Below are 20,979 nucleotides of genomic sequence, written 5' to 3'. Positions count from 1 at the left end.
TACAGCTTCTGGGAAAATGTCCTTTAGACAGATGAGACAAAACTGTAGCTTTTTGGCAGGTCACATCAGCTCTATGTTCACAGATGCAACAATTAAGCATAAAAAAGAAAGGAACACTGTACCTACTGTAAAACATGAAGGAGGCTCAGTTATGTTTTGGGGTCAGCTTAGTTATGATCTGCCACAGGGTGTCTGGAATCTGTGCAGGATGCAATCAATTCTTGAGGCAATTCTAGAGTGAAATGTGCTGCCCAGTGTTAAAAAGCTTTGAAGGTTGAAGGGCATGGCTCCTCTAACAGGATAATGACCCAAAACACACAGCTAAACACACCCAAGAATGGCTAAGAACAAAACATTGGACTATTCTAAAGTGGCATTTTATGAGCCCTGATCTAAATCCTATTGAACATCTGTGGAAAGAGCTGAAGTATGCAGTCTGGAGAAGGCAGCCTTCAAACCTGAGACAGCTAGAGCAGTTTGCTCATGACAATTGGGCCAAAATACCTGTCTACATGTGTAGAAGTGTTACTGAGAGTAACATAAATTGTTTGATTGCAGTGATTGCCTTAAAAGATTATGCAACAAAATATTACGTTAATGGTACCATGATAATTGTTCAGGAGAGTTTTATTAGTTTATTTTTTTATTTTTTAAATTTAAAACCACAATTCAAAAGCAAGCCAATTCAAGTCAAGTTCATTTCTATAGCGCTTTTCACAACAGACATTGTCTCAAAGCAGCTTTACAGAATTTTAAGAGTTAAGGTGAGCGATGTGTATTTATACCTAATGAGCAAGCCAGCGACCGTGGCAAGGAAAAACTCCCTTAGATATTATGAGGAAGAAACCTTTAGAGGAATCAGACTCAAAAGGGGAACCCATCCTCATTTGGGTGAAAATCAATGTCTGATTTTAATTAGTTCATTTTCAGTAAATTTGTATTTGTTATTACTTTTGTCACTTTCAAGATATTTCGGTGACCATATATATATATATATATATATATATATATATATATATATATATATATATATATATATACACACACACACACACACACACATACACAAAATATCACAAGCCAAACAAGGACAGACCATGCAAACATTTTATTAATTTATATTTTTTTGTAATGTACAAAGAAAGCACTTTCCCAACACTGTGTTTTAAACCAGTTGGTTTGAATATGTGCATATATAATAAACACTTTACTTCTTTAAAATATTCTAAAAAATAATGCTTTTATTTTAAATGTCAATGCTTTTGTTTTGGAGAATACAAATATGCAATTTGAAATATAATGATTTTATTATGTAGTACCAAATGCAATAATATGCAAAACCCTAAGCCCCAGTTTTATCCATGATACACTGTTTATCTCATGCTGACACAACATTAGTCAACAAACAACAGTGATTTACACAAGAACAGATACATACATATACATACACATACTCTTTCTGTATGAAAATAGAAATGATTATTAACAGAAATATATTTAAGCAACACCATAGTCGTTTATTTTCAAAACCTAAACACTTATTGGCCAGTTACTCTTAAATGTACTGTTAAATGACTCTTTTCTCCCCAACTTTTTTATATATACGTATAGATATTAGATTCACGTTCTATAAAACTTGGCCTGAGTGCCTCAAATCACCTTACTATTTATAACAGTGTGTTGTATCATAGTAAAAATCTCATCTAGCTGTTTCTCAAGTTCATCACATGTAACATTAAACAGTGTTAATGAACTACACATACTGATGGTGCTCTAATGGCAGAACTTCAGGTGGAGTCCACATTGAGCATGCAAGACAGTAATCAGTAACACAATTCTCTTAACTTGTCAAACAAGATGTAGTGACATGAAATATACAAACAAAACATAATACATCATTTTTTTTTACATTTCCATGTCCAAAGGCACACCATCATCTGATTTACCGTACAGACTCTGCAAGAAATTACACTAGTGACATTTGCAAAGTGATTGTAATCAAGCAAACAGAACTGCACGATTAAAATGTCAAATTATTTTATAATGTTGCATTTTCTGTTTCACGATCTAAAAAATAAATACGCATTTGTTAAGTTTTTGCATCTTTGATGTGATATAATATTTTCTGCTGGTTACTGATAATTACAAGTTCATGTTTCATTCATGATATTAAACATTATTTTTTTAAATGACAGTTAATATGACATAATAGCTAATAACTCCTACATGGACACACTGTTATGAATACCTCAGTTGTCAAAACACAACATTCAGCTGTGCTTTTTGTTACCAAGTACATTGCTGAAGGGTGATAATAAACTTGACATTAAATATACACTTACACTTGCATTTCTTTCTTTCTTTTTTTTCTTTCTTTGTACAATGGAAGACTTAATCAAACCTTGTTTCAGTTCATAATTTGCTTCTGAAACAGATTTAAGCACTGACTTCTTTGTCACTGGTTATACTGCAGGAGATGAGAAGTCCAAGCTGGCATGTTGTGTATGTTGTCTTATTTGCTTTATAACGTGTTCGGTGAAAATCTATCAAACATCAAGATGTGCTGGTGCAGATAAAACTATTTACAACCTTTAATTGTAATACATACAGTATTAATTTTCCGGTTATATTGTTCTCAACAGCTTAGTATGAACAAAAAAATCACTTTTTATTTAATTCAAAATATGTTGTAAAAACAAAAAGATTCATAACATAAGGAGAGTGTGCTGTCAGTTTTTGTTTAGAACAACAATAACATTTTTCTAATATAAAAAAAAAAAAAAAAAAAAAAAAAAAGAAAAGTGAAAGAATTGACTGATTTCCCAGCCAGGTCACAGTGACAGGACAGGACAGTGTGGACAGTCTGAGATGCTGTTGCCAATAATCCAAGTTTACACCCTCTCAACTCGACTGGGATCATACGAGTCTGAGCAGTGAAAGAAAAAACACATCAATTCAGCAATGTTTCAAATGCAAATAGACAATATTATTATCATCGATCCAACACAAAGTGGAACAAAACAAAATCTAAACATAATTAAATAATATTTGAACTTCAAACTGCACTATACAGTTTTAATTAGCATGGAACTCAAGACAAGATTGTTATTCAGTTAATGAACTAATGTGTGTTGTGGGAAATGCAAATTACTAAAAGCAGAATTGGAACCAGTGGCATAGAATGTTGCAATAATTTGTGCAATACTTCCCTCTTGTGGTGAGAAACACATATTGCAGCAAGATTGTAACTACCTTTTGGGCTTGATGTAAGATTGACCTGTTCATTGGTTAATAAACAGTGTAAAAAGAGCACAGAGAACTAAATATGCAGCTGATACTACACATGAAAAACTAAACAGCACCAATCACCAGGAGGTTGTGTAATGAGGAGACTTCACTGACCAATCTGAAAGAATAATAAGAAAAAGCTATCCCCCAACCACCCCAATGCTCTTGCATACGGTATCCTAGTTTCACCGGACATTACAGATTAAAGAACATGCTTGAAAGAAAAAGCTACCAAAACAGTAATGTCATCCATCCCAGCCAGACAGCATAATAAATAAAGTCTTGGACTGCTGTTGCATTACCTATTTGTAATCTTCTAATGGGCAAAGCTTCATTGTCATGCCACTCTTAAGCAATGATGAATGATAAAGCTCATGTGCTCAAGTAGAGCTGAAAAATAACTTTATTTACATGTGTTGATTGTGCATTGAATGGGCATTGAGACTTCACAGTTCCGGTCTGTGATTTACTTAATGAATTATGTTAAACAGATAAATGTTTTATTTGTTATCTGGTAAGTAATTTAGTAATTTAATTAATTGTGACATCTTAATTAATGCTCTCATTTATCATTTTTGTCTGTATTTAATATCTATTCATTGTTTTAACTAGGGTCAGGGACCTTGGGTGTCATTTCTACACACCAAATAATTTAGCTCCTATTAAACTTTTACTATTACTAATTACAATTGACTAATACTATTACAATGCTATTCAATGTTAGTTATTCTTTTGTAACTCATAGATAAGAAGAGTGTCAAAAAAATGCACTCACCCGAAATAGACTGAATGTCTTCATCCTCAAGCGAATCTGAATCAGCGGTCATGTTAAAGGTGTCCGGGAGTGTGATTTCTCTCTTGACCACTGTTCCACTGCGTGACTGAGGGACTGGGACTGGGACTGAGTAACCCATGGACTGTGGTGACTGAATTGCTCTTTCCACTATTGCTTCTTTTGTCTCTTCCTCTTTTTCCCTGAAGCTATCTAAATCCTCATCTATCTGTTCCCCAAAAGCAGCTTGCCACTCATGTACTCTCATTTCATTCAGACGAAATTGCTCTTCTTCTCCTTCTAGTACGTTGTCCTCTTGAACTCTATTTTCGGTTCTTTCCTTTCCCATTTCCTCTTCTCCCCTCCCTTTCTGGATCTCTTTTTTGAAACCGCTGATGCATGACATTGACTCATCCTCAACGTCAGGATTAATGCTCTCTGAAGACATTTCTTCATTTTTGCACAAAGGAGATGGGTGATATACGATGGACTTGTCCGGTTGGCTATCAGACATGTATACCGCTGGTGTGACCTTTTTCTCACCTCCACACACACTTAAAGTCAGATCCTCATCCTCAGTCACTGGCAGTGATAAACGCAGGTTATTAGGCGGAAACTCTGGTAAATCTAACACTAAGGAATTAATATGATTCTCTTTAATGGACTTATCTCCTGTACAGTTGTGGTCTTCCCCTGCGGCAGTATCTTTCTTCTCCATCAAATCAGAGGTGTGGACTGAAGTCGCCATCACTTGCTCATACTTGCTATTCACATGCTTTGTTTCTTCATTTGGCCTTACTCTCATGGTTTGCAGAATAAATTCAGCCTTTTCCTCACTCTGTTTGTCACTATGCTCATTTTCCTGAAACTGATTGCAACCATCTTGACTAATAACCAAGGCTTCAGCAGATATAGCAATACCCAAGATCCTTGCTGCCCTCTGTTCAATGGACTCATTCACAGGAATCCCTTTGGCACACTGAATTTGATACAGATTGCTAAGATCCTCTGTTGGTATGCTACTGGCTTTCTCCTGACTCAGAAGAGCCTCCAGATGTTCATCAGCTATTGTTTTCTCATTGCTTACATACAGATTATCATCATAATCAGCATGATCAAAGTTTGCCATAAATGTGAAATGCTGACTTCTGACAACATTAATGGGACGTGACCTTTCTGAGTTTTTCTCTGAACTCTTTTCCGAGACTTTATGGTCATGTTTAGTAGCATAGATTATATTACTGTTTGTGTGCTTATGATTTGCACTAAAGTCAGGGCTGTTTGTATTTTGATCTTCTCCACTATCTGAAGATGTGATTTGTAAAACCTCACATGTTTCTGAGTTGTCAGAGGGACTAGTCAGCATTGGAGACTCTGGGCTTAAACCTACAGGTGATCCTAGTTTCACTGAGTCTGGAATCGGTGTGTACACTGTAAGTCCAACATCCTTTAGTAGAGATTCCTTTGGCACAGGAATATCCAAGCTGTTTAACCTCAGGACATCTTGCATTATACTCAAGTCCTCATAATTCACAAACCCACTGTCCATCTCTGGTGTTAAAGGTAGGTCAGGATTTACAAACCTCCCTGTTGATGTAGAGAAGGCACTTCCTACTTCCCTGAAATTTTTACCTGTTTGAATCATGCCTCTATGTTCTAAATCTGACCTGAAATCGAACTTGTCATTCTTTAGCTGTTGTTGAGGACTTCTGTCTGTATGTTGCTGTTTAACCTTATAAGCAGACACCTGAGGTGTAATGAACCCTGTGCTTGTGTTGTCTACCTCTAAAATGTTTCTCAGTGCCTCATCTAGGTCCTCTGTAGACTGATCAGTGGTTTGTTGTTTGGCATTGTGATCTTGCAGCTCCTTGTTAAAAGACTCAAGCTCCCCTATGGCATCCCATGGTCGCCTGTTCACAGGTTTTAACAAGAACTGACCAAAAACCTCTTGGCCGTTTAGTGTGTGAGGTTTGGGCACACTTTGTCTCAGTGGGGGCTGGCGATCAGGAGATGGTGGTGATGAAGTCATTAAGACTTGAACTGGGCTTTTTATATTCGAGCTGCTAGCTGCTTTTGTTTGGGAAAATGCACTGTTGCTTGAAGGGTTGAAATTCTTTTGCACTTTTTGGGGACATTTGTAGCTGATACTGCATTCAGTGCCCTGCCCACTGTCTGTGGACGATGGAGGATCATATGTAGCTTGCTTTTGGAGATTTTGTGCATTTGTATTTCTTGAACCCTCAAGAGAACCTGTCTGTGTCTCTTGATTTTTATATTGATCTCCTGGCCAAGATCCTGCAGAGCACATTTCTTTGTCAACACTTGCTTGGAGAGACCAAACATCTATGACCTCTTTCCGAAGTGAAGGTTTTTTGGTCCTTTTTGTGTTTAAGGAGCTGCTGGATTGTATTACTTGCTCATTGCTATTTGCAATCTTTGGCATGTCTTTGCTACAATACTGGGTCACTGAACTTTCTGCAGGTGCCACTACTAAGCTTGATACTTTTTCATTGTTATTTGTATCAGTAGCTTCCTTGTTGGCTACCATGTTTATTGGAACTGATACCAAACAGAACATAGTCTCTTTAATTTTCTTCTTGTTTTTCTTATTTTCAGCTGCTGTTTGTGCTTCAAATGTCTTTACCTGTGTTACTGTCTCACAGAATTGTTGGTCTATGCTAGGTTTCTGTTGTGAGAATGTTGTTTGGAAGGTAGTTGGATAGTCAGGACTGGCTGGGTATTTGTTGGAGTTTTCATTATTTGTTGACTTTGAGTTGACCATCTCTCGTGAAACCTCTGTATGCGTGACTGCTTCATCAACACAATCACTGATATTGCTGTTACTTGCTTCTGTGCTGCTGAATGGTTTTCCTGAGACAAGAAAGGCACTGTCATCAGGAGATTTCTCACATGTAGAGGTGATGGGCATCTCTTTTGTAATATTCCTGATTTTGTCAGCATCTGTCAGTGAGTTCCCATTTATTCTTCTTCCTGAGATATGTCTGACTCGTGGGTCATCAAAAGGTATGTATTGAACATTCGCTGTGTGCTCCTCTACATAACCAGGGTATGCCTGTCTCCTACAGGGCATACTCCTTCTCCCATCCCTGTAATTATCAGGCCAAGCTATTCCTGTCTGTCTCATGAACCACTCCTGGACCTCAGCCATTGCAGGCCCTTGCATGTATGAGTCTCCCCTGTACTGGTAGTTCCCCATGGTATTGGCATAAGTCCTGTGCCCTCCTCTAATGACAGGTTGCCGCCTGTATGATGGTGGAGGGATGTAACCTGGAGGCTCCATGCCAGACCCACCAAGTTCCTGTGCAAAGTAATCCTGTCTGGAAAAAGGCAGTGGAGTTCTGTCTCTGGCATGGGGCACAAAATCACCAGAGAGCATCTCTGAACTTCCACGCATCTGCTGGTGAACTTCATATGATGGGGGTCTTAGAGGTCGACTAAAACGGGGCTTTGAAGGGGGTGCAGATTGTACACCTGACCGACTATTGTCAATCCACTGCTCCCTAATTTCCCCTTCACTGAGATTGCAACCTTTAGGCAGCCGTGACTGGTGCCCATTTATTCGATAGCTTGCACATGGATCTTGCCCAGTGGATGACATGCTTAAGTACTGGATGCTGTCAGAGGGCATGGCCATTCTGGGTAGGGACTGTGATTTGGCTTTGGTCCTGGGAGGAACAGCACCCTCTGCTGTTCGAGGTCGACGCTGCTCCTGTGCCCATCTTTCGCCTTCACTTTCAGACATATGTCGACCAATTCCTACAGCTGGACGCCACTCTTCTGTTCCTAGGCTCTGGTATTTCCTCTCTGCAGCCATTTTCCATTGATACAGGGCAAGTTCTCGCTCTCTGGCACGTGCACTGTCTGCCCTGCGTTGTCTCTCACGGCGATGCTCTTCGGTGGTTAGTGCTGACTCAGGCCTTCGCTGCATGCCCTCTGCTTTATGTTGACTGCCTAATTGTTTCTCTTGTGGGTCTCTTATATCCACATAGTCCAGGAGCATGTTTAAGTCTTGGCCCCGTCTCCGCCAGTAGGACACATCATGCTCTGGCTGTGGATAAGTGTACATTTCTCTGTGGGCATCACTGAATCTGCACAAAAAATTTAAAATAATTAATTATAGACAGACAGACTGACAGATACATAGATAGATACATAGATCACTTTATTCATCTAAGAGGAAAATCCAGGGATAAGCTGTTAAATGTATATTTTATTTTTGTTTTCTCTATTTTTTGTATTCTCTAAAGCACTCTGGTAAAAGATTAATACATTCAATTTAAATCATTGTAATTATATGCCGATTTAAAGTTTCATTTTATGATGTGCAGTGAGTGATCCAGTCTTTTATTGATTACCTGTTTTGTATTAATTGAATTATCTTGTGCTGTCCCCCCAAAAACATTAAATGGCTTCATGAATAAAAATAATTTTTATCCTCATTAAAGCTCTGCATTGACTCCACCTACATAACAGCTGTGCTATAATTAGTAGCAGAGCAATGCTCAAACTTGAGTTCATAATATTTTATTAATGTTGATGTTACATAATACATAAGGGAATGGAATCCTGATCTGACAGAACCTTAATTGGATTCATAATTTACAACTGGATCTGGATTAAACATGTAAAAAGAGATGATAATGAGGTGTTATAATGGTTATGTTTATAAAATGACAGTCCTGTGTGGCAAAAAATGGACCACCATAGTTCTAAATGTACCCAACACAGCAAATGCATGCATCATTGAAAGAGTAAGATGTATTGTGGCAGGAGAATGGTGGCAGGAGCTGGCCAGTAAGAAAGTGAGAGAAAATGAGTCATAAGTATTAGAAGCAGGTGAAGACTCAACACTATAACGGTGTCTGCATGTTTAAAATAGATACATAGTGATAGTGAAGCTATGAAAAGAAATAAGGAAATAGACTGCACATAAGAGAGAGCACAGTGTTAGTATCTTGTCCTATAACTGAGGAAAAGTCCTTGACAGCTGCCACAATTACATAACATGCCTCATCAGCCTCAGCTAACTTAAACCTGAACTGAAAGAAAATGAAGACTAATGTGATAAAATGTGGAGAGACTGTCTATGTCCTTGAGTCAGCAAGTGCAGGTACATGTGTGTAAGCTTAAAGTATTGGGTTGTAAATCACTTTGACTAACCTGCTGTCACTGGTGCCTCCAGGCGAGTGTCCATCTACTCGGTTAGCATTGTCTTCCTCTGTCCTCTGATTCTTGTCCCTGATCTCTGTGTCACTGGGGCCACTCTGAGATAAAGCCTGCTTCCCAGCACCACCATAAACACTGTCCACTTTGTAACCATTCACTGCGCCATGTCCTGTCCGCTTGTCCACGATTTCACACCGACTATTACTGCGCGACGCTGGCCGCTGTTCTTGGGACGAGGATGAGTGCGATGGAGGGACATTGTTGTTGCTGCTGATTTTGTATCCATGAGAGATAAGAAGGTCCTCCACGCTGTACATGGCTAAGCAGGAGTGTGTTGTGGTGTCTAAAGTGTGTCCGGATGTCGTCAGAGTTTTAAACGTTTTCCAGATGAGGCGTGTCTAGGAACAGCTGCACCAGAGAGGCCATCACTGTGAAAAGAAATAAAATGGGAAGAGGGAAAGTGTGAGAGGGACAGAGTGAGAGATTTATAATTTTATTTTTTTCCCCACACAAATCCCTTTGATGTGAAGACTGCGCCCCCTACCTAAAAGCGCGACTGTCAAACCCCCAAAAAAGGCCCTACCTTACAACAAGAGAAGCAATTCTCAATGGCTGTCTGCCTGCCTGTCTATTTGATTACCCAGTCCTATTCCCCCTTCCACCACCCACCCCCCCCGCTTCTCTTTTAGCACAGCAATGATACTCTATCCAGCCCACTGAAGTAGAAGGCAGCATGCCTCATGCACACTGACCCATTTAGACGGAAAAATCATAAAAATCAAAAAGCAGTTACCCCACTGCTGACTACACAGATAATTAACAGCAATAAAACAAAAACAGAAACATCAAAGGCTAGTGAATAAAATGAAAATGAATGGAGCACTGTCAAACTAATCAAGACTTATACTCAATGCATGCTTACTGACAAAGCAGTCTTGAAGTCTATCTATCTATCTATCTATCTATCTATCTATCTATCTATCTATCTATCTATCTATCTATCATATATATATATATATATATATATATATATATATATATATATATATATATATATATATATATATATATTTATATATACAGTGAGGAAAATAAGTATTTGAACACCCTGCTATTTTGCAAGTGCTCCCACTTAGAAATCATGGAGGGTCTGAAATTGTCATCGAGGTGCATGTCCACTGTGAGAGACATAATCTAAAAAAAATCAAGAAATCACAATGTATGGTTTTTAACTATTTATTTGTATGATACAGCTGCAAATAAGTATTTGAACACCTGAGAAAGTCAATGTTAATATTTGGTACACTAGCCTTTGTTTGCAATTACAGAGGTCAAACGTTTCCTGTAGTTTTTCACCAGGTTTGCACACACTGCAGGAGGGATTTTGGCCCACCTCCACACAGATCTTCTCTAGATCAGTCAGGTTTCTGGCCTGTCGCTGAGAAACACGGAGTTTGAGCTCCTCCAAAGATTCTCTATTGGGTTTAGGTCTGAGACTGGCTAGGCCACGCCAGAACCTTGATATGCTTCTTACAGAGCCACTCCTTGGTTATCCTGGCTGTGTGCTTCAGATCATTGTCATGTTGGGAGACCCAGCCTCGACCCATCTTCAATGCTCTAACTGAGGGAAGAAGGTTGTTCCCCAAAATCTCACAATACATGGCCCCGGTCATCCTTTCCTTAATACAGTGCAGTCGCCCTGTCCCATGTGCAGAAAAACACCCCCAAAGCATGATGCTACCACCCCATGCTTCACAGTAGGGATGGTGTTCTTGGATGGTACTCATCATTCTTCTTCCTCCAAACACGCTTAGTGGAATTATGACCCAAAAGTTCTATTTTGGTCTCATCTGACCACATGACTTTCTCCCATGACTTCTCTGGATCATCCAAATGGTCATTGGCAAACTTAAGACGTGCCTGGACATGTGCTGGTTTAAGCAGGGGAACCTTCCGTGCCATGCATGATTTCAAACCATGACGTCTTAGTGTATTACCAACAGTAACCTTGGAAACGGTGGTCCCAGCTCTTTTCAGGTCATTGACCAGCTCCTCCCGTGTAGTTCTGGGCTGATTTCTCACCTTCCTTAGGATCATTGAGACCCCACGGTGAGATCTTGCATGGAGCCCCAGTCCGAGGAGATTGACAGTCATGTTTAGCTTCTTCCATTTTCTAATGATTGCTCCAACAGTGGACCTTTTTTCACCAAGCTGCTTGGCAATTTCCCCCGTAGCCCTTTCCAGCATTGTGAAGGTGTACAATTTTGTCTCTAGTGTCTTTGGACAGCTCTTTGGTCTTGGCAATGTTAGTAGTTGGATTCCTACTGATTGTATGGGGTGGACAGGTGTCTTTATGCAGCTATCGACCTCAAACAGGTGCATCTAATTTAGGATAATAAATGTAGTGGAGGTGGACATTTTAAAGGCAGACTAACAGGTCTTTGAGGGTCAGAATTCTAGCTGATAGACAGGTGTTCAAATACTTATTTGCAGCTGTATCATACAAATAAATAGTTTAAAAATCATATATTGTGATTTCTAGATTTATTTTTTTATATTATGTCTCTCACAGTGGACATGCAGCTACGATGACAATTTCAGACCCCTCCATGATTTCTAAGTGGGAGAACTTGCAAAATAGCAGGGTGTTCAAATACTTATTTTCCTCACTGTATATATATATATATATATATATATATATATATATATATATATATATATATATATATATATATATATATATAAACTGTGTTTCATAAATTGCAAATAATAATTTCAAATTAAATTAAAATTAATTACAATTAAAATGAATTAAGATTAATTGAATTTAATTGCGAGAAATAAAGTCGGAATTGTGAGAAAAAAGTCAGAATTGTGAGAAACAAAACTAAAAATTAGGGAAACTTTTCATTTAATGTGGCGGAAATGGGATTCCTAGCTGTTTTCTCCCCGTTCCACCATTTTTCATTGTGCAGCATCCTCTGTGTTACATGTCTGGAGCTCTCCAGAGTTTAGAGGGTGGTGTGTGAGTCATAACGGTCCTTGGGAAACCCTGTGTAACTCCATGTTTAGTTTAACTAAACAAATTTCTTTTTAAATTTCGAATTACTTGAGTTACTCGAGGAATCTTTAAAGCCATATATATATTTATATATTTATATATTACATATATTTATATATAACCTATAATATAATAATAATATAATATAATATAATATAATATAATATAATATAATATAATATAATATAGAATAACAAGTACTAGAACACTGTAAAAGAATGGGCTTTTGGGAATGAGATATAATCATTGAATTGAATGAGGTTCAGGAAACATACCAAACTCTATCAAATATTGAGAATAGTCCAACATAGTGCCTTGAACTCACTGTTATACAAGGTCACTTTAAGAAAGATTAGTTTATGAGCTTGCTTTTAAAAAAAAAGCTGAAACACGCTAGGGGTCAATTTAAATAGAATATAAACAACATATATTATAAATGCACTTATTATAAATGAACTTTTATGTAAATTTTTTTGCAGCCTTACATAAAATGATATCATATTTGGCAAGGAAATTCCCTGGGTCTAAAAGTGAAAACTAAAACGTTGTGAGCCAGACTGACTAAACTGGCTCTCTGTAACAACACAGCAGGGGAATGTCTATGGAGTGTGAGGTTATCTATCTATCTTATTACACACACAAATGGAATCTGCATCTTAAACTCTAATCATACCAGTTCAGGTGTTTTAAGGCAAACTAAACCACTGCAAAAACAAAACAAAAAAAACCACAACAACAAAAAAAATATGGTCAGAGTCACTGTAAATCCGGATCTTATCCTGGGGGAACATTTGATGCAAGGCAGGAATACACCCTGGATTTCAGTCTGTAGTGTGTTAAAACTGGTAAAGCAAAATTCTGTAGTAGAACTGATCAGCATATGAAATACACCACAATAGTATGTAGATTTAAACATGAACCTGCTCGGCTTGTGTGTCAGACTCTTTGTGGCAGCTTTCCGCAGACACATATCATACACGTATGTAAATTATTTGCTTGAAGAAGGTTCACTGAATAAGAAAAGTGCTTTAATGACATTTCACTGATCTTTAAAAAAAAATATTATTTACACATTCTGGTCTGAATTGACCACATGAATTGATAAAAAGAAAGGAAGCAAGGAAAATGAGAAGTACTTGTGTATTGTCCACTTCAAGTTCAAACTCGCAAGTGGTATTTTAAAAGCACTACCCCAAAAACAAAAAAACAAAGTTGTATGTATATAGCCATAAACTAATCACTAATGACTTAGCACATAGGCATTACTCCTCTGTTGCACAAGAAGCTAAATTTCAGTCTAAACTGAAAAATGATTCCCTCCTAATCTACTGCTTTCATGTAAATCCTTAATAAAACAAGAAGAGGTTTTGCCCTCTATCTCCTTTCTTCTACCTGAGAACATGCACACTTTGAGACACTTGTGTGTGTCAGTCTCTGAGCCCAGAGAACACTAATGCGATTACCTTGCTCTTAAGAACTTTAAACCTGTTAGTTTTGGAAGATTTGACTCATGACTTCTTCTTGGTGACCCAACATCTGTATTGTGTTCAATGATGTCAAATCCTATATGCAAAACAGTGATGCTGCGGCACATATAAATGATACTAATTTGTGTGATGGATGCGAAATGCTCACAAGTTGTACTCTGCATCCATCATTTCCATCCAAGCTACTTTAGTGAATTTGGTGCATATTCTAGAGAGAAAAGTAAACACGGTCTGCTCTAAAACAATGGTGTTTTTAAAGAAATAGTTGCTTTCTTCCCTCTCAAATGATAAAGCAGGAACATTGAAAATTATATGAAACATTGGATATACTGCATACCATGCTAACAAAGCTCACTTTCATCTGAAACCTTTAATTTAAGGTTTCCACACACACTGGTAGTATAACCCAAAAAGCAAACAATATTCAAATTCCAGTGAACTGGAACTGGAAAGGTATTGCTATTTGATACAACATTTTTTTTTTTTTCAAAAATAAGCTGCAGCTGCCACCACAGTTGAGGAATGAAGCAGGCTCGTTGTTCTGCCGAGTAATACAGAAAATGCCTGTTGATTATAAAAACGTGTATGCTGTTTTAATGATGACAAACAGCTTCTCATTGTGTCTTTCTGGAAAAAAGTGCAGATCTAGTAGATTTGGATGATAACACTTTATTTATGACCTACTTTTATAACTAAAATATGAAGCATGCTAAAAATAAACAAAACCATATGCTGATGAAGTCATGGGTCTACAGTACAAAAAAACAAGACTTAGAAAGAATAAATACATTTCAAAGAAACAGATGCAGGGTTATATAAATTTAGAGTAAGCTGAACAAACCTAAGCCAATATAACAGAATGATTCTACAAATATGACAAGCGCATTCTCTCAGGCAGCCCGTACCAAGTGGTCTACATTGAAGAACTTGATTCTCCAAATAGCACTAATGAGCTCTGTCTGTTTTAATCCTTTTTTTATTATTACAATAAATTTTGTACAAGGAAAAATGATAACATTTTGGCTTTGCTCATTTGTAGACTATGAAGCATAGCTGTGATACAAAGCCTTGTGCTCACTCATAAATAAATCACACATTTTTAGGTCTGAGCTTTTGGAGGGCATCTGGTCTCTTCCTCACACCCGCCTTCCCATCAGGCGTGCAGAGAGCCCAGAGCTGCCGTCCTGACAGTTTGGTGTCAACTGCTTATTCATAGCCTTACTGAGATTTGTGGAGTCCATTTCTAAAAACGTGAGGACGGAGGAAAAAAAGTGGTGCAGGACACAAACGGTGAGGTTTGAAAAGTAAATCTGTTGATCGTTTCAAAATGTTTAAAAATGAAGGCCAAACAGTTTGCCGCAGTTGCACATTTCAGCAGGTCTGCAGATCTGTAGCTATTATCAATTCTTGTTCCTGAACTTTCTCCAAGGAACAAATGAGTCATAAACAAAAAGGGAACAATTAACGTCTGTCCTGTCCTTCAGAAAATTTCCATTTAAGCCGCACCTAATCATTGTTCTACAGGCTCTGTTACAACGAGGCCCTGACACTGTTCTTTTGACTGCAGTTACACACTCCATTTGGACCACAGTCACTTCATTGTTTCCTTCATGATATCAGTCAGGTCAACCTCTTCTTCCTGAGGATATGAGCGCTACAGAGTAGTGTAGCATGTTGAGAACCAGTGGCTGAAACTGGACCCCTAAAGGGTGAGGCAAAGTCAACAACAGAGCAACTCTTCTTATGAGTCATATCAAACGCACTTGCAAAACTCTGGGGATCTTTCTCCAGAAGTTTATCTTTTGTATTTTTCCTGTTTTCTGCTTTCCAAATTAATCCTCATTCATCAATCCAAATTAATTTTAGGCTAAAATATGAAACTTGAATACAATATTCTATTTGATTAGATTTCACATTCTCAGAGTGTCTGTGTGGGTTTCAGCGTGTCATATCCAGTGTGTGTTCCTGCCTTGCCTACCTCCCAATGTTCCTGAAACCTTCCAGATCCACCAACATCCTGAACAGGATTAAGCTCTGACTGAAGCTATCTGATTGAAAGATTCCTTCACAAAGGGAGGTTGAGAATCCCTCACTTCTATGTGTGTTGTGTACTTTTGCTCCAGACACACTACAGGAACTACATAATACTTTTATAAACATTATACAGACATCAATTTACAATATAAATATTATTGCTGAATTAAATATTACACATATTTTAAAGAATTGTATTAGTTTTAATAAAAAATTTATTATTTTTTACTTTTGCTAATTTATTTTGTTGAATTGCTTTAAAAAAAAAAAAAAAGGTCTGACAAGGTTCCTTATTGCTTTTATTACTAAATTTAAATAGTGAAACTATGCAATGTTCTTTTTCTGGATGTTTTTCACGTCAGTTAACCTTGAATGACCTTACAAATCAAAACCAGAAGTAAAAAAAAAAAAAAACATTGTCTGCTTTCAGAACTGTCTAAAACATCAAACAAAACCCCTTTTTAAAGTGGCTTCTAAAATCTGACCTGAAGGTAAAGAGTAAAGAGGCCTTTTGTCAAAAGATAACAGCCCACCCCCAGAACCAAATCCTGTGCATTTCCAACTGTCTACATCTAATGTTAGAATAGTCAGACATCTCGGCCTCAGTGTGATAATGCCAGTTACATTTCTCAGGCTTTCTTTATGCACAAAGGCTCTCTACTCTTTGCCTTAAGGGTAACCCACTCCTCTCTGTATGTTTAGGATTCGACCATGGTTACTAATGTTTTCCTTTTCTGAAAAGTGCACTTTCTAACAATAGAGTACAAGCAAGGTGACAACTCGGGCACTGCAGAAATGCTTCCTGATTACATTGGCACTCTTATCACCGGATTGTTAAGACAGGAAATATTGCTTTTTTTTTTCAGAATGGAACTAAAACTTCACAAACCACAGCGCCAGATTTCTGCCGCACTACACAGCACATGCTCTCTATACCATCATTTTACCATCATGTTTAAGACATTAGCCTACTTTCAACATGTCATTTGTTGTATTTCATAGTTAAAAACAGCATGAAATGTGGAACCCCAAAGGTGGAGTATGTTGATTCAAAACTTATTTCAGCTGCAGACAGCAGGTATGCAGTAACCTAAAGCCGGTTGAGATCTACTCAACACATTTATCTGTATCTGTATCTGTATCTGAGGCTGCAATTAACTATCAATAATGGCTGATATCTCATGGTCATTTGAGACAGTGCTCAGTTAAGACACACACAGCCCCAGATGTGTATTCACAGGGAAGCAAAACAGGACATAGTTAAAGAATCTTATCCAACAAAAACAAAGTGTACCATTTACAGAGAAGTACTAACTTGGAAGACGGGAGAACTTTGGCAAAGATGTGCAGTTCAGGCCTTGCAGATCAATATATCTTGATGTAAGCAGAGCTGGTGCCTATAAAAATCAAAGTACTAAGCTTGACTTATGGCTCAGACGATTCTGCAGCAAGCTTCTCAGTGCAGAGCTGTTTCTGACCTGCTCAGCATGTCTGTACATAATTAGCGTGCATCAGGGGGTTTAGACTAGCACGAGACATCAGTGACAAAGTCTATCAGCTCAAAGTGCTCAGATGAAAGAATGGGCAAACAGAAGAGCTATGATAATTACTGTTTTAGGAGACACCTGATCAAATGCCTTACTGCTAAATATTAGTTATAGAATTTTTTTGGTCATAAAATTACCTCCAGTTAAAAAAATTATAAAGATATAAATATATTTTATGATTAATTATTGTATAAGATAATGAAGAAAAATAACAATAACAACCTTCATAATCTGGCACGGACCTATCGTTAAATACGTCTGTGTCAGGAATGTATTTCTTGCAATGATGTCCCTCACATTTATCATTAGAGAATTATATTCCTTTTAATAAGAACTGTGAGAGGCATCATGCAAAAAATAAATCTCTGACACAGACCTCTATTCAATATGAGGCGTCAACACTTTTACAATACCATATAGGGTTTTCCAACAGTGAGCACAATTACGTCACTGTAATTAATCTGACGAGAATAAATTACACAGGAGAAAGTAAGACTTGTGTTTCATGTGTCTACCATATGGCTTTAAAGCCTCTAGTATATGAGTCTGTCATGTCATTAGGCAACAAAAGCAGGCATTCACCTTTCATCACTTTTAATTGCGACTAATAATCCAGCTTTATACTAATCTACATATGGTTACACTTTGCATGTTATCACTACCAGAAGGCTTTTAAAAGTTGCAAGAACCTTTTTTTTCCACTGAAGATTACATCTGAGAGGAAAAAGCTGTTCCTGCAAAAGCTGTTCCTGCAAAAAACAACTGCAAACACCTCAGTTATACTGTATATGTTTGGATAAAACTCGGTAAATCTCCTCCAGATTCTCACTATCTATGAGTAACAATCCAGTCAGATAAACAAAAGAATAATAGACTCCTGCTCAATCTGGGAATTTTAATAGCTTAAATAGAAATCTCTTGACGAATAGTCCAGACACCCAATCCAAAATTGCACTTTGATTCCTTTTTTATTGGGAGAAAATTGTACCGTCATTGCATTTCTCATTCTCATTCTGTCTTTATAAGTTGTTTATTGCTGGGGTGGTGGCCTAGAAAAGCCTAGATGTTTTCCTGAATTGAAACAAGTTTCTCTGTTTCTTATACCTCTATCACAAGTTTTATCATTAAAATAAAATATGCATACCCAGAAATGTGAAAAGGGAAGTATGAACCTTTAAAGACTTCATCGTACACTGTTGTGTAGGTGAACTGAAGTATCTAATTACAAACTGAATTGATTAGGCTTATGTCTACTGCCCTGCAAAACATCTGGCTATCCCACAGCTTCATCAAAGTCTGACATTCACTGTGTGAGGAAATCCCACTTAGCTAGCAAGGCTTTAGACATCTTTAGGCTGTCTGACTGCGTTTGTGTAACTGGCTACTGACCTGACGTGATCTTCGCAGAGAGGCATATTGGGTGAGAGAAAAATAAAGACGTCATTTTGTTTATTTATTAGCTTAAATATTCTTACATTTGAGGAATGTTATCCTATATACATTCTTTTTGTCTGTTTGCTAGTATTTAGCCATTGTAATGTCTGATGATAATTCCCAAAAACCTACACACATTTCTATGCCATCCAACTGCCACATTACAACACAAATAATTTCACCAAATTAAAACTACTTATATTTCGAATGGTTTACAGAGATTTCTTCTTCCAAAAAAAAAAAGCTAACACATCATGTACACATTTCACTATTATACTACAGATACAGAACTTAAATACAAAACTTGGAGCACACATGCAAAATTATCATGCTATCTTCCTTCCAAACTGCATAACCACAATGCGTTTTTAAGAAAGTATACAATAAGGGCTGTGAATAAATGTGGATAGTCCACCTGACTCTGCAGATTTCTGATGAACTAGTGGGAAAGATACTTTAAAAACAATGAGTCATGGAATATCTTTGCAGTAGCTTTGTGGTGTTTGATCAGCCATTTCCGATGGAGCTACAGCTAAGGACACTCTCATTTAGAGGGCAGTGTGCTCTCACACTCCCCACTCGGCACAGTGATAACAATGAGCAAAGTGTGCTTAGGGCATATGCATAAACAGACACACTGCAAGTCAATTACCCACCTCTTTGGCACACACACAAAAAAAGGCACACACGTAAACACAGACACACTTGAGCTCGAGCATCTCCTACTGCTCCCCCTGCTTTCCCCTTCTCTCAGAGCCTCCCAGAGGGAGTACGGTGTCTCTCACACAATACTGCTGCTATCTGGAATTGTTTTCATGACTAACTGAACTGAAGGATGCGAACTGGTCAGCTATAAGCATAAAAGCTCTTGGGACTATAATGTTAAGTCAGCAGCAAAATGGGAACGGAGCTATGTTGGCCCAGACCAGACATACTTTAATGTTCCAAAGTCAATATTACATAGAACGAAGCTCTATTATCTATAGAAACTTATTATTGGCTTGTTGGCATAATTTCTTTTCTTAATTTCAGGTTCAGGGAACACATGACCTGTGAAGTAGTTTAAGGAAAAAGTCCAGGAATTTTTTTATGGTATTTTATATAATTGAATTTAATTATATTAGTGAATTCCTATGATTTATCCTAAATCAGTCAAATAAGCAATGATATATACCAATACATCTGTTTAAGCACTCGATAATAATGAAAATGAAGGGAGTACTATATAATCTAGCCCACTGCCACTAGTAAGATCACAATTGCAGTTAAAACATTCCTTCACCATACCAACCAGCACTACTCTTTCTGTTAAAACAATATGTACTTCACAGTTCATCAGAACAGAGCCATGTTATGGAGGGGTGGAGATTCTGGGTCAGAAAAATAACACTAACTGAAATACTTAAATAACCTTGATTCATTGCATGGCACAGCTAAAAGGTTCTAAAATATCCTTGAAATAATTTTTTTATAGTGCATCCAAAAATGATTGAATCTTTTAATGTGCGCCTTAAGAAAGCCATGGATTTTCTCTAAACGTTTACCTCCCCATCAATTTGGAAAAACCTGCTGAAATAAGTCCTTGTGACAATCATATGATGATTTAACCTCAATAAAATTGGATAATAATATTTAGCAGACACTTGGAAAGCAAGGATTGGCATCGAGTACAAACATGAAACTCGTTCGGGATGAGGAATGCGCGGCTTTTATCAGTAATGCAAGAAGACACACGCACTAAATCCATTGATCTTTAATAAAAAGGAAAGGACATTTACTGCTGTAGGACATTAGATAAAAGGGGTATTGATTTTTACTCTCTTTGCAGATGTCATCTATACACATAGCAATCCTTTAGCAAAATTAACAGACAACCAGAAACATGTAAACAAGGCTTCAATGAAAAGTCTGATTAAAATCTGACAGGCTGTATTAAAAAAATATATATCAAATAATTATTAGCATGTAGCATACAGTGCTTTTACAGAAGCATATTATCACTATTGAAGCGAAAAAGCCACATGATAAATACTTGTGTAGTTTGTAGCCTTGTAGTTGTGTCTGTGCATTGTTCACAGTGAAATCATATTAGGTGACTAAGTATAGAAATGTGCTCCTGCTAGGAAACAAATCCTACTGTGCCTGCCACGTAGGCCTAATATCCCTCAA

General features: G+C 37.5%; 1 protein-coding gene across 2 annotated transcripts in view; it reads right to left on the bottom strand.

Annotated features, from left to right (window-relative positions):
- Positions 1-1,093: 1,093 nt before the first annotated feature.
- Positions 1,094-20,979, bottom strand: part of jcada (junctional cadherin 5 associated a) — a 22,289-nt gene continuing 2,403 nt past the window's right edge. For both annotated transcript variants that reach the window (XM_046854531.1, XM_046854532.1), the window contains exons 2-4: positions 9,242-9,675; positions 4,064-8,169; positions 1,094-2,926 (exon numbers count right to left, since the gene is read on the bottom strand). In XM_046854531.1, the coding sequence (XP_046710487.1) occupies positions 2,892-2,926; positions 4,064-8,169; positions 9,242-9,564 (4,464 nt within the window). In that variant the 5' untranslated portion in view covers positions 9,565-9,675 and the 3' untranslated portion in view covers positions 1,094-2,891. The remainder of the gene's footprint in view (positions 2,927-4,063; positions 8,170-9,241; positions 9,676-20,979) is intronic.

The sequence above is a fragment of the Silurus meridionalis genome, chromosome 7 (genome assembly GCF_014805685.1).
Source record: "Silurus meridionalis isolate SWU-2019-XX chromosome 7, ASM1480568v1, whole genome shotgun sequence".
Taxonomy (NCBI): domain Eukaryota; kingdom Metazoa; phylum Chordata; class Actinopteri; order Siluriformes; family Siluridae; genus Silurus; species Silurus meridionalis.
The sequence above is the reverse complement of the archived record's forward strand: the minus strand, read 5'-3'. Positions and strand labels throughout refer to the sequence as shown.